The 16,386-nt window shown below is 43.5% G+C and overlaps 1 protein-coding gene across 1 annotated transcript in view; it reads right to left on the bottom strand.

Annotated features, from left to right (window-relative positions):
* MMD (monocyte to macrophage differentiation associated) overlaps positions 1-14,361 on the bottom strand; it is a 26,578-nt gene extending 12,217 nt beyond the window's left edge. Inside the window, exons 1-4 of the mRNA XM_077762874.1 lie at positions 14,181-14,361; positions 7,039-7,120; positions 3,037-3,197; positions 94-168 (exon numbers count right to left, since the gene is read on the bottom strand). Coding sequence (XP_077619000.1) covers positions 94-168; positions 3,037-3,197; positions 7,039-7,120; positions 14,181-14,206 — 344 coding nt within the window. The 5' untranslated portion in view covers positions 14,207-14,361. The remainder of the gene's footprint in view (positions 1-93; positions 169-3,036; positions 3,198-7,038; positions 7,121-14,180) is intronic.
* Between the last annotated feature and the right edge of the window lie 2,025 nt (positions 14,362-16,386).

Genomic DNA, 16,386 nt, shown 5'->3' with positions numbered 1-16,386 from the left:
TATGCAGAGGTGCTGGGGCAGGGACCAGAGGAAGGGAGACAGAAATTCTATCACCAAAACACTACCTTCAAAAATAGAAAGAAGGTATCTTACCATGGGGCGTAAGAAGCAGCAATGAAGAAATAAATCACCATTCTATCACACATGTGAAAGCAATGCTCCACTGTCCTAGTGGGGGAAAAACAGGTTAGACAAAGTTTTCAAGACCTTTTCAGACTACCTGCACATGGGCTATCACTCCACCGTGTTGTAACTTCCACTCATGGTCTAGTGTCCTGGGGCAGCTACAACTTGGCTTTCAAAGTCACACAGGTATTTTTAATAATATGAAGCCACAAGTAAATGTTTTACATTGCTTTTAAGCTTGTACATATGATGCTCACCATGTAGGAGATACAGTAATCAGGAACTCTGAAATGGTTAAACAGACAAAGCCTGTCTTTTCTGAGGTTTTTCCATTTCTTTTAGATCCTATGGAACTGAAAAATGAAGTTCCTCGAGAGCAGATCACCCCTCACCCCCACTTAACCCCTATCATAGTGCAGAGTGTGAAATGGATCTTCATGCCTCTTTAGAATATCCTCAAAGAATCTTTCACTTCAAACACCTTAGTGTAGATAACATGTTGTAATAAAGGAAATTCAGGAACGAACTTAGGAACGGCAATAACAAAAACAAACAAACAAAGAGGCACATTTGCCGCAAGCGGGTAGCCACCTGGAGTCCTACACCAGTTCCTCTTCCCAAAACTGAAAATTCAGGAAGTGAACAAAGATCTGGCTCACTGAGGTCTGCTCAACAAATGGATTAGACAGAATTTGCCCTTCACTGAAGGGATTTAAAAACATGAACCCACTGCATCATCCTGAATCCACTGTCGGTGTGCCAGCAATGAGAGCTGTGACTTGGTGGAGCGTTAGTGCGAATTTTGCCTCATTACACACACAGTGTCAACTAAGGCAAGCTGAGGATGTTTTGGGCACGGTTTAGTGTTAGTCATCTCAGGGAGGGCAAAATAATTTAGGTCACAGGTCTCAAAAGGCATACACTGCATTAACGCTTCCCAAACTTGACTGCGTATCAGAATCACCTGGAGGGCTTATAAAATAGTCACAAACTACAGCCCAGGAGATTGTAATTTATAAAAGGGCTAGAACATGGGGTAGAAGAGAAGAATCTCATTATTATTTTTTAAACTCTTTGGATGATTGTGATTTCTAGCCAGGTCTGGGGCCTTTCTGATTCTGCTCTCCAGACTGTTAGGCACTTGTCACGGCAGGTAAAGTCAGACCTGTAATGTTACTCAAGATTCACGACAAGATTCTCTGACCCTTACTCTCTGCACAGGGAAAACGGAAATAACATTTCTATCATAGAGTGTGTGCGAACATTAAATGAGATCACGGAGACCAGGGTTCATCAGCACAGCATCTAGCACACAGTAGGTACTCAATAAATGCCCATTCCCTTGCCTCTATAAATTAAGGCTATATTCAGATATATAGAAAAATTAACACAGAGCAAAAATCCACACGTGGCTAATGATTCTAGCAGTGCTATTTCAAGGTTTAAGAGAGCCTGGATTCTATTACACCTTCTTCTCCAGCCCCTGGGAGGGAGGCCCTGAATACTGAAGTACACATCTACAACTCTTTATTGATTCAGAAATCGAGACATCGAAGCCAAGTCAGCCGAGACAACCGCAGGCACTGGATTGTGCCAGGAAGATAACGAAGTGCTCTGGACTCTGATCTCTGTGACACTGTGTGCCGGGGACACAGGTATTTTGAGGCTCTCCTGTGAGTACGCCCCAGCAAGCCCTCATGATCTGATGCCGAGGTTTCATTTTTGGCCCAAGGAACTTCACCTTCTAGGCAAAGGTGGCCAGCCGGCTGGGAGCTATAAGCAGTATTGAGGAGGGTGTGGTGAAAAATTCTTCAGGACTGAGAGTCAGAGGTCCTGCAATGATCAGACGCTGTTGGGGTCACTGACCCAGGCAAGGCAGACCACTTCTAAGCCTCAGTCTCTCTCCGTTGGTGAAAATTAAGAGGTCTGGATTAATGACCCCTAAGGATCCTTCCTGCTATGAAACTATGATTCCACACGTTACCGGGTACCATCTCACAAACCCCAAACCCTGTTCTTAAATATTGTTTGAATGTTTGAGATTTTTTTCTTTGGGCATTCTGTAAAACCAAAAGCTATATTCTATTTTTTAAAGCACTCTAAGTCTGCTCAGAAGACTCCTATTGTGAGAAGTTTTGTGCTTTGGGGTTGTGCAGATTCTATTCCATAAGCAACTAAATGGTGTACTGCTTCTTAGTAATCCCCCAAATTAATCCTTCACCCAGAGGAGGAATGCTTTTATGTCCTTATTGGGAGGCTAACGGGCTTGGTATGGTTTGGAAAGTACCTGGCAGCTAACTGTAGCAAAATACGTTAACTCTGAATAGATACACAGAACCTAATTCTGGAAGCTGAACTTTGCAAGACAATAAACCTAAACTGTAGCAAACCTCCTTACATTACAAAGTCCTGGTCATTTGTAATTGTCAGAGGAGTCTGGTATGCATTGTCTCATTCACCTATCACAGACACCTGTGAGTCGGGCATTGTTAGTCTCATCTTAGTGATGAAGACATTTGGAGGCTCCGTGGGGTCAGGTGACTTCCCCAAGTCTAAGTGGCAGTGCTGGTCTGACTCTGAGTTCACTGTACTCTGTCACTACCCCACAGCTGCTGTGCTCTTACGGGGTCCCTGGTGCTCTTTACAACATTAAAAGACAGGTCTCTGGATTCTACATTTTAAGTCCTGGGGAAGCAATGCGGTTTTATGGTGGCTTCTGAGAAAGGCCAGCATTCTTAGGTACATATAGGGGTCCTCAAAGTCTGTCCAATCCATAGAGAAATTTCCTGAATGCAAGGAAGAAAACATCTATCTACTCCACAGCTTCAACCTGACCGAAACACGCCAGTATGGGAGGCTAACCTGAGTCAACGATTCTGATCTGTTGAAATAGCATGCCATCCACAGTACCTTAAGTGGCTCTTCTTCCATGATACAATGTGAAATACTGTGGAAACAATGAAGAGGGCACAGAGGCCCATTCCATAAATCCATGCGGTTATCTTTTCCCAGCAGTCGTCAGACAGCCGATGGAGGAGGGCACTGCCCACAATGGCCGGAACAATGAGGAACTGAAGGAAAGGCAAAGAAAAGTAAATATCCTGGGTTTTGCTAAATTGAGACCTTTGTTAAAAAATACACAGGTTTAGCAGCGACAGTTTTAGAAAGATAATTTTAAACATTTGCCTCTCTTGGATAATCCTAACGAGAGCCACATCCAGTTGTCATCTATGGCTGTTCAGGGCCCAGGAACTGTGCCCACCAATGAGTACCGAAGTCAGCGGTAAAGGATGTGACATTAGCCTTGTCGCAAAGCAGATGTTCTTTATCCTAGTTTCATCACAGAAGAACATATTTCATCCTATTTCAATGTGATATCGAGTAGGTACTTCAAATATTCAAATGCCAAGCATATACCCAGATTTCCCAGGGAGGTCTTGCTTTTATTTATTTATTTAAAAAAAAAATTTTTATGTTTTTTGTTTATTTCTAGGAGAGAGAGAGAGACAGCGTGAGCAGGGGAGGGTCAGAGAGAGAGGGAGTCACGGACTGAAACAGGCTCCAGGCTCTGAGCTGGCAGTCAGCATAGAGCCCGACGCGGGGCTCCAACCCATGAACCTCGAGATCATGACCTAAGCGAAAGTCGGACGCTTAACCGACTAAGCCACCCAGGCGCCCCAGTTGCTTTTAAATGTTCTTTCCAGGGACACCTGGGTGGCTCAGTCAGTTAAACATCTGACTTCGGCTCAGGTCATGATCTCATGGTTCGTGGGTTTGGGCCCTGCATCAGGCTCTATGCTGACAGCTCAGAGCCTGGAGCCTGCTTTGGATTCCGTATCTCCCCCTCTCTCTCTGCCCCTCCTTTGCTCACGCTCTGTCTCTCTCTCTCTCAAAAGAATAAACATTAAAAATTTTTAAAAATAAGAAAATAAATGTTCTTTACTATTTCCCCCCATGAACTACTGACATCTCAATATTTCAGCAAAGGGTTAAGCAAATGAATCGAGTCAATAAGTATCATAATGCACACACCACACACACACACACACACACACACACACACACACACACACACACACACACAAATCAACTGTGAAAGTCACATGTCCTGATTTTTAGTTTGGATCTGTACATGCCACCGATTTGGGAACTACTGCAAAGTGAAAGCACTTTTGGGTTACTTCATTTTTAATAGCACCTTTTAAGTAAGCAAGGGTAACACACTCTCATCTCATCTATTCAAGTATTTTAAGAAACCAGAACCTTACAGGGAATTTTGTTTTCTGTACCATAGTTTACACTCCACATGGACACCAGTTTCAATGTCTATCATAGGAGTATGACTAGTAACCTTTTTTCTTTTAAAGACTCCATCTTTTTTTAGAGAAGTTGTAGTTCTCATTAAAATTGAACAGGAATAAACATTTTATAATAACAGACATCCTCAGGAAAAATAAACTACTTTATTAGATATTAGAAGCATACCTGGCAAAGAATGCAAACTTTAGCAATCTTTTCTCCCTCCCCCCACCCCCAGCACCTACTTTTGCCCTCCTGCAACAAAATACCCTATTCCCCTAGATAAGGTGGGCACTGCATTTTCAAATGCTGAAGTTTTCATTGGGCCAGACAGTATGAGAAAAATTAAAGACAATAAAGCTAAGTTCTTCATAAGACAGAACTTCATTTATTCTGAGATTATGTCCTTTCTACTTTTTCATGCTAAAATACCCTCTTTTTAAATGAAATGATGCTGATGGAAGAAATGTTACTATTCCCTGAAATTCAAAAATTAGGGATACAGTCTAGGAAAGTTTAATAAGGTGACATTTTCTGTTCTAAAAAAATAACATGGAAAATTTTGTCAGTTTTTCTTTAACTTTGTTTTATAAAAGCATTCTTTAACTTGTGACATACCCAGAAGACACACAGGACTTCAGGTCCCTCTCTAGCAAACAGTATTCCTAGAGGTGATCTGTGTGTCTCTTTAGCCAAACTATGATATTTAAATAGTTTAAGTGTCAATATAACGCTAAGTAAAAAATACTTCACTGATTACTTTTATTGATCGGTGGTATGGAAAGTATCAAGGCACTATACTTGTAACTTTCATCAGTGTTTTGTAATTGGTAAACAGAAAAAAAATAATGGATACATGCTGGAGCAATAAGTGAAAGAACAGGCCATATAAATTATTATTCAGATTTTTATATCCTTTATATCCCAATCCTGCCCTAGACTTAAACACATACATGTAAACATACAACTTTTTCTTATGGGTCTATGGACAATTATCTTCAGAAGTAATAACTTACTTTTAGCTGTTAAATTCATCAAACATTTGGTCAAGAATAAAAGCTGGATATCCTGACAGGTTTGGGAGACAATTAAATTAGGCTGTGCATTCTTTAGTCCAAGTTGGTACTCTAAACATTTTGATCCTCTGGTCAAATCTCACTTTACATTAAGTGCATCGCTAAAGCAAAGACAGGGGTCATGTCAAGTCTAGAGAATTCCACTGAATCTTTCCTGTCCCCAGAATCTAAGCCATGGGTCTAGGGAGACTGTCCACTAGAGAGGTTAGTCTAAATTTCATTATGGAAGCTCTTTTAAGGAATCCAGGGCAGACATGTCAGCTAGTAATTTTCCTCCTTAGCAAGATTCCAGCATATTAATTATTTAAATAAATGTGTTTTTAGTATCTAAGGCACAAGGACATCCAGTGATAAATTAGGATGATGTTTCAGTATTAACAGGTAACATGTGAATTCCACAATTAGAGTACATAAAACAGATGCTTTATAGAATTTGATTTATGCTAAGGAGTGACGAAATGGGGTTGTTCTATTTGATTATAAAGGAGTCCACTGGAAACTACAAAGTTTATTTGGGGTTTATTTGGCATCATTGTTTTGTTACAGAAAACACTGAGTATTCTTTGGGGAAGATTAAAGACATGAAAAGGCACAACTGGAATTCAGGCAAATTTAATTTAATGACATATGTACGGAACCTATGTATTGTACTAACATTGTCTAAAATAATTACATTAGCCTGTTCTAAACACTCATCATGAAAGGCTTACATTGGCTTCCTTCTCTTTCCTCACACTATACAGCAGCTACAATCGTTCCTTCAAAAGTCTCACTAAATGCAACTTTCAAAGGGAATAATGAAACCATAGATGAAGGGAAATTCATAATGACACAAGAAAATATCAATAATATGACATTAACAGGAAAACCATGAAAATACATGTCCCTGATCATAACATGAAAGCAGAAGAAACATACCAAAGTGTTAATTTATTTCTGGGTAGTTTGGTTTTTCTTATGTACTCTTCAGTATTTTCTAAGTTTTTTTATAATGAGCATGTTTTGCTTTTATAAGGAAGAACAAAGTTCACTAAGAATTTAGGGACCAAATCAGCTTTTTCTTCAAGATGTGGAACAGTATGGGCGCTGCAGAGGTCAGGATGGTGTGGCTACGTGTTTCAAGGGATCCCTTAGTAAGAAAAAGCACCTTTTTCAACAAAATCATCAACTCTCCTGGCCACATGAACACAGCTGATTGTCTTGAAAAGGTGATTTGTTTCATTTCAGAGGTGATAGTCCTCATAAATTAGTTTTCTTTGGTTTTCCCATAACTAGGGTACTTACTACTACTGCTCTTTTAAGGGAGATCTTATCAGAGAAAGTCAGTTTAGGATGGACAGAGCTGCCTAGATTAGAGCACTCAAAGCATTCGACATGTTCAGTTTCTGGTAACATGACCCAGCACGGGTACCCTGGGAGCACAGGTCACAGAAGTAGGCACATCCAGCGAACTGGGCTGAGGGTACTAAAGATAAAAGCCCATCCTCCCATCAGGGCCCTTTGGGAAGGATGCAAAAGGCCGACAATGCATACTCACTGCATGCGTGTAACAGTTAGCAGCATGTTCGTAACAGGTTGGTTTGTAGCGGCCATTGGCTGGGGCCCGGTGGTTCATGAACCTGAACAAACAAAAAGACGTCATGTGAGAAAAGCTCAAAGCGTGTGAAGAACAATGGGGAAGGCTGTGAATATTGCTGGGTCTATTCTAATTGCAGAGGGGACTGCTGGAAATACCTAGTTACGAGAACAAAACCAAAGCCAGTAAACAGGTGTAAACTGAGCCAACAACCATGATCTGAAAGCAAACGCTTTAGTTCACTGGATTAAGTATTCTTTCAGTTTAGTCCAAAGAAAAACCGTCTATCAACCAAAAGCAAACAGAAATCCTATCTGCCCGTTTCAACGCATACCCCACCCCCATGCTAAAAAAATTACAGATAAAGGCACAACCAAATCTTAAATCTTAGGGGAAAAAAGCAAGGGAATTTTCCTAACGTTAAATACCCATAACTGTTGTCTGATGAAAAGGGACACAATACAAGGTTTCAGTTTTCTGTCTCAAAATGCATAAAGCTTTATACATGTCGATCTTTACACGCTACATTCCACGATTAGCAGGCCCATCCAACTGGTTTCCCTATATTGTATTTATCACCTGTGCCAGCACAGAGAGCTTAAATAAATGATGCCCGGCTCCCTCTAGGCTGCCTAAACAAGAGGTATGTGTTTACCCGCAATCTTCCTGAATTAAAACAGTTTGCTTCCAAATCCAAATATGTGACAGTATCTGATACTCCGACTATAAAATTCATATATACTCGGGGCGCCTGGGTGGCTCAGTCAGTTAAGCATTGGACTTTGGCTCAGGTCATGATTTCACGGTCCGTAGTTCGAGCCCTTTATCAGGCTCCTTGCTGACAGTGCGGGACCTGCTTGGGATTCTCTTTCTCCCTCTCTCTGCCCCTCCCCCCCCAAATAAATAAACTTTAAAAAATCATATATATACACAAATATGTGTATGCATCTAAATATCAAAATCTGTTATACTATAGACACATACCCATATTCCATGCTTCCTTAGGGGCCAACTCTGTGGAAAAAGGTGGGCAGTGAAAACCGTGAAGCATTCTTCCACTTCAGTGTGTGGGTGAGGCTCTCCCCAAACCCAACTCGTACCCATTCCATGTTTTCTGAGGGATGCTGGTTTAGTCTGTCTGTTCTGTTGGAAAAGGGGAGATGTAAATTCAGGCAGATGAAAAAGCAGCTGCCTGAAAGAAACAGATGCAGAGAAACCAGGAGAGGTAAAAGAGCCCCACAGCACGCAGGCCTCAGAGGCGCCGCTGCATTCCTGGGCTTGGAGCCTGCAAGATGTCAACAGCCTTTGCACTATAAATTATCCTTTTGCTTGAGCTAGTTTAATATGGGGGGAGGGGGGAGATTTTTGTTATTTGCCACTAATGAGTTCTGACTAGTCACATCTTATGAATCGCCATGATGGAAAATGGTACCAGGCTGAACCAAACGGCAGAGCCAGGTTGCCAAAAATTGGCTGAAGCACATGGTCTAGGCATCCTAATCAGTGCCTGGCTTAGGAACAAAAGACTAGCATTTTCTCCCGGAATTAAAAGGGCCTGTTATCCTTAGAGCAAATAAAAGACAGCAGTTCCTGTTAACCCAATATAGAGAGTTCAGATGGAAAATCCACTGGGGAATGAATTTGGGACAGTGAAGATATTTCACTTGCACCACCAATGAGTTGGTTATCTAACTCGTGTGCAGAATATGTACAGATTGAATGGAATTCGCCAGATGGTCTGAAAACTGTTTAACAGAAACGTGCAGTTAGCAGCTTCAGATTTTATCCAAGACATTCTCGCACATACATAAATAAATCTTTTCTCCCCTGATAATCCTTTAAATAATTTTACTAATTTCCTAAGGGACAAGAGTGTTGCTAGAGAGCTCTTACTGGTAAAAAGGAAAATAATTGTACTCTTGGGAAGAATGCTTTCAAAGTGTCCCAAGCATTCAAGGATCTACCTCATCATTACCAACAGAGCTAGAGGGAGAGGGAATCCCAAGCAGGCTTCATGCTGTCAGCATGGACGCGGGGCTCAATCCCATGAACCATGAGCTCATGAGCTGAGCTGAAATCAAGATGCTTAGTGGACTGAGCCACCCAGGTGCCCCACTATTAGTAATTTTAAAGGGTAAAGAGCAAGATGGTAGAGGGTAGATTGAGAGTGTTCTGTTTAGGGTGAAGTAAGTAGGGTCTGTCGACCCACCACCAGGCTGAGGACTAAAATAGCAATTTATGTCTCTGGCAGCCCAATCTAAAAATAGTGAAGCCATTACACAGCAACAGGGATAGACTTTCATATTTTCTCCTAAAAGCAAAGAAGCTGGGTGGCCATGTTTGTGACAGCTTCATCCCTTCCTACCCGGAATCACTCAGGGTAAAAATAAACTCAGAAGTTGTAGAGAAAAATGTCCCACCCATGTGACTTCAGGTAGTCTCTCATGGACAGAGCCAGATTTGCTTCGGAGGCCAGCAAGGAGCAAGTTTGCGAGGAGCCCATCACTGTCTGGGGCTCAGTGAAAAGTATGGCACAATGTGTTCTGCTGGGAAATTTACAGTGTGATTTTTCCCTTTGTCTCTGATCTGCCGGGGTACAATCAAGCCTCCAACATAGCCTCCTGAAGAAATCATTCCTAAGACCTAAATGGAAAGGCACAAGTAAAATGCAAATTAACTCCCACATGAGGCACCTATTCTACTCTCTTCCCCCAAAAAGAACAAGAAAGGTCCTCAAGTGTTGTGGAAAACAGCACCTATTTATGCAAGCCGCCTCTACTTAAGGCGGAGTAACCCTAGAAGAGTATCCAGAGTGTCTTACAGGGTTTGAGGGAAGGCGATTCAGTCCTGGGTGTGGGAACCACACTTTCATAAAGCTTTTAGTCACGTTTGTTCATGCATCTCCCCACTTTTCTTTCGACACTCACTCTTGCTTCTCCCTTACCCAGGGTTCTTAAGCTCCCAATCCCCTATGAGAAAATTTCAAAGCTCTGGAGAGAAAGAACAGACAGCCCCAAGAAGTGGGCCTTCTGAGAAACTAGATCGGCAACCCATCAGCAGATCTCTGAGGCCCAAGGTCAAATCCCAAAAGCTGTCTTTGATTCCTAGGTGTTCCCCATTCTCCAAATATAAGTGTGGTCAATACCACTTCCAAGTATATTCCAGATCAGCCTACCTCTCGACAGTTCCACAGACCCTGCCCTACATCAAGACATTGANCCCCCCCCATACTCTGTCTTCTTCATGTGGCAGCCACAATAGTCTATGAAAACCAGATCACGGCACACACCCCAACTCTGGCTTAAAACCTGCCTTTGGCTTCCCAAAGTGGTCTGCACGCTGGGCCTCCACAATTCACCCTCCAGCTACACCACCTCCTCTCTGCTCCTTAAAACACCAAGGTCTCATCTGGCTCAGGGCACTTGTGTTTGCTGTTTATTTCTGCCTCCAGCATTCTTGCCCAGAAGGTTCAACTCTCTTCACCTGTCAAGCTCAGGTCAAATGTCACCTCCTCAGAGGTTTTCCTGACCATCCTCCCTGAAGTATCACTTCAGCCTTTCCCACCCCACCAGAGCCCTTACCAGAATTAGTAAAAATTGTGGGGTTTTTCCTCTTTTGTACTTTTTCTTTCATTTTTTCCCCATGGTAATGTGAATTCCACAAAGGCCTTCCTGTTTATCATTTCATTTCCAATCCAAAGCACAATGCCCAGCTTATTATTGGAACTTAATAAGTTAAGCGTTCAATGAATAAATAGACATTCTGGCTGTTGCTTAACTATTTTATCTTAATTGAGAAGATCACATTGTCAATTAGTTTCACTGGGGATCCAACAGGTTCTGTATGTAACAAAGAGAAACAGGCAGTGTTAGGGCCAAAAGAAACTTAAATCTCATGAAAAGGCGAAGACCATGGACGTTCCAAGGGCTCTTTCAACATCTCTTGATTGAGCAACAGAAGCCAACCCTGACACACAGCACCTTATTATTAGCCAGTTTACGAGTGAGTCTGGTGTTNTTCAATGCTCTGAAAACATGTTTAAAAAAAAAAAAAAAGGCAACAGGCTGGCCTGGAAGTCCTCCCCATGCTCACGAATAAGGTGCTTTACCACATTATCAGATCACAATGCTGGGGCTGAGGAAATCCTTTTCCTTGGATTTTCAGTAGCAAGGCTGGAGAAAGGGGCATGCACTAACATAATACACTAGAAGCTCTGTGGGCCCTAGGCCTCAGCGCTGTACCCATGGATGTTGTGGTATGAGCAGGGAGACAGAAAGAAGCAAACTCGCAGGGTGGTGGAGAGGGACAGAACACTGAATTGAAATGGGTCTGCCCTCTCCCAGCCATGTGATTATGGCACGTTCCTGTTTACTCTCTAGCTCGATCTGCTCTTCCATTAAATGGGTATAAAATTTATCATCCAGGGTTAGAGTTGAGAAAGAGAGGAGTACTACACAAATAAATACTCAGCCACTGCCTGGCACAAGTAAGCACTCGATAAATGTTAGCCATTATTCTAGTCAGTCAGGGATGCTGTGATAGGGAGAAACGGACTCTGGGTGTGGGGAGGGTGTGGAGCGAGACTCAAATGTGGAAAGAATAAAGCAAGATAAAATATGCTCTGTGTCCCAGTGGCATTTTTCACGTCCTAAACTTTTTGAGAAGCCATGCATGCATACAGCCCTCCACTTAGCACAGTGGGCTAAATTTCCTTACAGCCTTCTTCTGCGGAAATGGCCGAACTCTAGAAATTTACCCAAAGCCACAATGACCACCAAGTTTCCATTATGAACAAACCAGCAAGGTGTTCACTTCTTATAATTTAGGCATAGCCCCAAACTACAGCCTAATGAAATGTTTTTACTGCAATCAAATGCTCTTCAAGGGAATCCTGATAAATCTATTTGGAGAAACAGCCACATGCATTCAAAGACAGTAGGCCTTTCCCTCCAGTTTTTCTGTAACTTACCTCCCTATAACTTTTCTGAATGCTCAAAAGATATAAAATGAACACGGCTCTAAAGGGTGATGAACATTTTAATGTTGTAGACCACAAAAACCAGGATTTTTATTAAATTAATTTGTATTTGCAGGCTTTAGAACCAAGTTCAAATTTATCCTTAGAAATGGCTTTCCAATCTAGTCTGCAATAGAAAAACAAGAAATTATGTGATCATTCAATCTTCAGAGAAAATCAGGGTAGGTATAGATGCCATCAAAAAAAATAAATGTTAAATATCCATTGATGTTGTGCAGTCACTGAGAAAATTACAAAATCTATGCCACACCAAAAGAAAATACCTCTATTTTACATTTTTAAATGAAAGAAGTGGAGCGCAAAATCACATTACTACACTGATAATAAGGACTGGATAAATTAGCATCCAGCAAAAAGTAGTTCAATCTTCTGAGATAGTAGGATCCTAAATGAAGGTGTTATTTTTTTTTTCACTTCTCTGAACACTGTTTTAATGTTTGCGGGGAAACAATGGGGAGAGGCTGTTTTTTTCTTTCTAGAGGAGAATTCAAAGGACAGGAAAAAAAATACAAATTCAATCAAATAAGGAAGGGTAATTTCACAGAGTTATTTCCACTGTTCTCTGAAAACAGGAAGAGCACAGATATGCAAAGAAGTAAAACCAAATCACACAAACCACATGCACAGGGCTTTACCAATCATGCCTGAATGCAGGTTGCTTTCTCTCTTAAGGCCCCTCCAATCTTCATTCCTGACTTCAGTTCTAAAGCCAGACATCATGGTTCTTTTTTGCCTTTAGAAGCACTGATACCATGTTCCTACCAGGGGAATAGTGCCAGGCATTCAATACCCTGAGTGATGAGCAATATTCAGAAGTTAATCCAAGTCTTCAAACTGATTCACCCTTCTAATGGCACAGCCCACCCCAACTCTTCCTCTGCATTTTTGGCTCCTTTACCCTTGGGGCCTGGGGGAGGAATGAAAGAAGCATAATGGGTGAGTGGGCATGGGAAGATTAGGGGGTTAGAAAGAAGAAAAAAAAAGTACAGTTTGAAATTCTGAAATAAAAGGCAATCTCTAAAACCTCAACAATAACCTCCTTGGAAGATTTCATGCATTCCTTGTCTTCTTTCAAATTCCCATTACTGCACACCAAGCTTGCCTGCTAGTGAAGGTCTGGGAATGGGGCCACGGCTGACAGATTCAAAGGATGGAGAGTGAAACACAGGGGAGATGAACTTTTACCCACTTAAACGAAGAATTAGAAAAGAAAAAAAAAAAGCCCAGGGCTTCCTCTCGGAACCATGGGCTAGCCCCCACCCACGGCTAAATGGCAGAGACCCGAGTAGGGATTAAGGCCACGGTGCCTCCCTAGGCTGGCGTTCCCACCAGCTCTCCAGTGAAGGAGCTGCCAGCCAACCTTCCGGTGGCGCCTCCTCGGTTCCTCCTCCTCGTTTGCTAACACAGGCGCCTCAACAGCAGCTCTTACCACCCGAATGCTAACTTGCCCCTTCGCAGTGCCCAACACAGCACCGCCCTTGGATGCTAAGCCAGTAAGCTTAGAGAGCTGGAAAGGCCGAGACTGGCCAGGCTAACCCACTGGAACATGCCTCAGTTTCTCTGTTGCCAGGGCCGATCACAGACAAAGCACTAAATCGCCCGGCACCCCGGTTTACGACAAATCAAGCTGCAGGGCGCAGCGGCTACCCGGCCCCTGTTCCCCGCGCCCGGGGAGCCCCCCACGCTGGAGACCAGGGGTGGAGGCCACAGCCGGGGTTGGTGGAACCGGGGTCCGGGTCTGCGGTTGGGGTTGTGGGTCCGTAGAGCAAGGCACGAGCATTGCCGGGATGGGGGTCGGGTGAGCAGTGGGATCCCCTGGGAGGAGGGCAGGCTCGCGGCACGGGGTCCGGGCACCCGGGTCAGGCATGAGATCCAGATGCTCCGAGGAAGGGGATCACCCACGGACGGCAGGGCGGGGAATCCCCGGGGAGCTGGTCCCCCGCCAAGGCGCGGGATCCGCGGGGGGATGGATCCAGGTGAGGAGCCGGGCCTCACGCCCCGGCGAGGCGGGATCGGGGACCCGCTGCCGGCACTGGCGGCGGGGCAGGGGCGCCATCCCTCTCACCGCTGGAATCGATTCTTGAACCGCATTGATCCTCCGCTCCTCCTCGGGGGCCGGGAGCTCCGTCTCGTCAGCGCCGGCGGCAGGGCGCGCGGCCCTCATGGGCTTGGGCTGCTCGGAAGGCCACCCGCGTGCCCGGCGGACCGCTCGGCGGGGCAGGCTGGAGTGGGCCAGGCCGGGGGTCGGGACANAGGGGGAGAGGAGGAGAGCTGGAAGGGAGGTGCTCTCCTCGAACGGGACGAGGTGGACCCTGGAAACCTAACGAACAGAGGGAGAGAGGAGAAAATGCGAAGAAAGGGGTGGACGAAGACTCTTCAAAGTTACTGTGAAGGAAATAGCAGCCAACAAGGACTTCTGTCTGTGTTCTAGTCCTGGCTGGGTGTCATTCGTTCATTCTTCACCATTCATTTCTCCATAGCTCCATTCATTTATTCCTTCACCGTTTTGAGGACCAGCTCTCGCTATTGTGCGAGGTCCCAAGTCAGAGTTAAAACCCTTGCCTTGTGTGCCATGTGAGAAGGTTGGTATTCTAAGAAAGTCTGAGATTAAATGAGAACCACAGGCGGAGATATCCTTTACAGAGATCTTTTTATTGGTGTCCTTTTTTTTTTTTTTTTTTTTACATCTAGGCAGTTTCCAAACAAACCGTACAGTAGACATGAATCAGGATCCTGTCGCTAGACCTAAACCCAGAGGGCTTGCTGGAAGGGACGTTTAAAGGAAAGTAGATGACGGGTGACTTCTTGATCCTTTCCCTTATCACTCCTGGAATTTAGGTGTGCTCCCCTCTAGGTAGGTAGCCTGTCCACACCCATCCTCCCCAAAACTGGTGACTCTCAAGGGGCTGTTAGGCCAGCTTGTTAGGAATGTTTACTCCGCATGCAGTGGAACATTGAAAAGCTGGAAATTCTTTCACTCAGAGTTCTAGTTCCTTTTCCTTGAATATTTCCCTACTGATAGGTGCTTTCCATGGTTATTTCATTAATTTCCGCACAAGAACTCCAGGAGACAGGCATTATCATACTTATTTCACAGATAAGGAGGCTGAGAAGTTTGGAAACTTGCCAAAGGCAAATGTAGCATTTGTACCCAGCTTCGCCTAATATTAAAGCCTCACCACCTCATGCCAGTCAGAGTGGCTAAAATGAGCAAATCAGAGAACTCTAGATGCTGGCGAGGATGTGGAGAAACGGGCACCCTCCTGTTGGTGGGAATGTAAACTGGTGCAGCCCCTCTGGAAAACAGTGTGGAGGTTCCTCAGGAAACTAACAATAGAACTCCCCTATGACCCAGCAATAGCACTGCTAGGAATTTACCCAAGGGATACAGAAATGCTGATGCATAGGAGCACATGTACCCCAATGTTCATAGCAGCACTCTCCACAATAGCCAAAACATGGAAAGAGCCTAAGTGTCCATCAACAGATGAATGGATCAAGAAGATGTGGTTTATCTATACCATGGAATACTACATGGCAATGAGAAACAATGAAATCTGGCCATGTGTAGCAACATGGATGGACCTTGAGGGTGTTATGCTGAGCGAAATAAGTCAGACAGAGAAGGACAAATATCATATGTTTGCACATATAGGAGGATTAGGAGGAACTTGACGGAGGAACAAGGGGGAGAAGAAGGGTGGAAATGGTGGGGGAAAGGGAGAGAGGCAAACCATGAGAGACTCTTGAATGCTGACAAAAACTGAGGACTGATGGATGTGGGGGGGATGGGCATGGAGGAGGACACTTGTGGGGATGAGCACTGAGTGTTATGTGGAAACTAATTTGACAATAAACTATTTGTAAAAAAAATTAAAAATAAAAAAATAAAAAATAAAAACAACTAAAGCCTCAGATCCTTTTGGCCTCTCCCTAGGATTTTTAAGTAGTGTGTGTCTTAAGAAACAAACAAAACTTTTTTTCTACACCAAGTGACAAATGAGAATGGATTGAAAGTTTTCTCATCTGTTCTATCTGGCCACTCGGTTAAATAAATTGGGTGGGAGAAGATTACAAAGGAAATAACTGATAAAAATAGATTTAAAATAACAATATGAAATAACTTTAAGAAGGTTTAAAAAACACAATGAACCACAGATGATTTCAGGTCACATTCTAGCAATGAGTTAGGAACGTACAAAGAGGCTATGAGAATGTGATGTTCTAATTAGGGTAAAGGATGCAGGAAAGAAGGAAGTCCGGAGATGGAT

The sequence above is a fragment of the Crocuta crocuta genome, unplaced genomic scaffold (assembly GCF_008692635.1).
Source record: "Crocuta crocuta isolate KB4526 unplaced genomic scaffold, BGI_CrCroc_1.0 scaffold144, whole genome shotgun sequence".
NCBI classification, from domain to species: Eukaryota; Metazoa; Chordata; class Mammalia; order Carnivora; family Hyaenidae; genus Crocuta; species Crocuta crocuta.
This window is presented reverse-complemented; position numbering and strand designations above follow the sequence as displayed.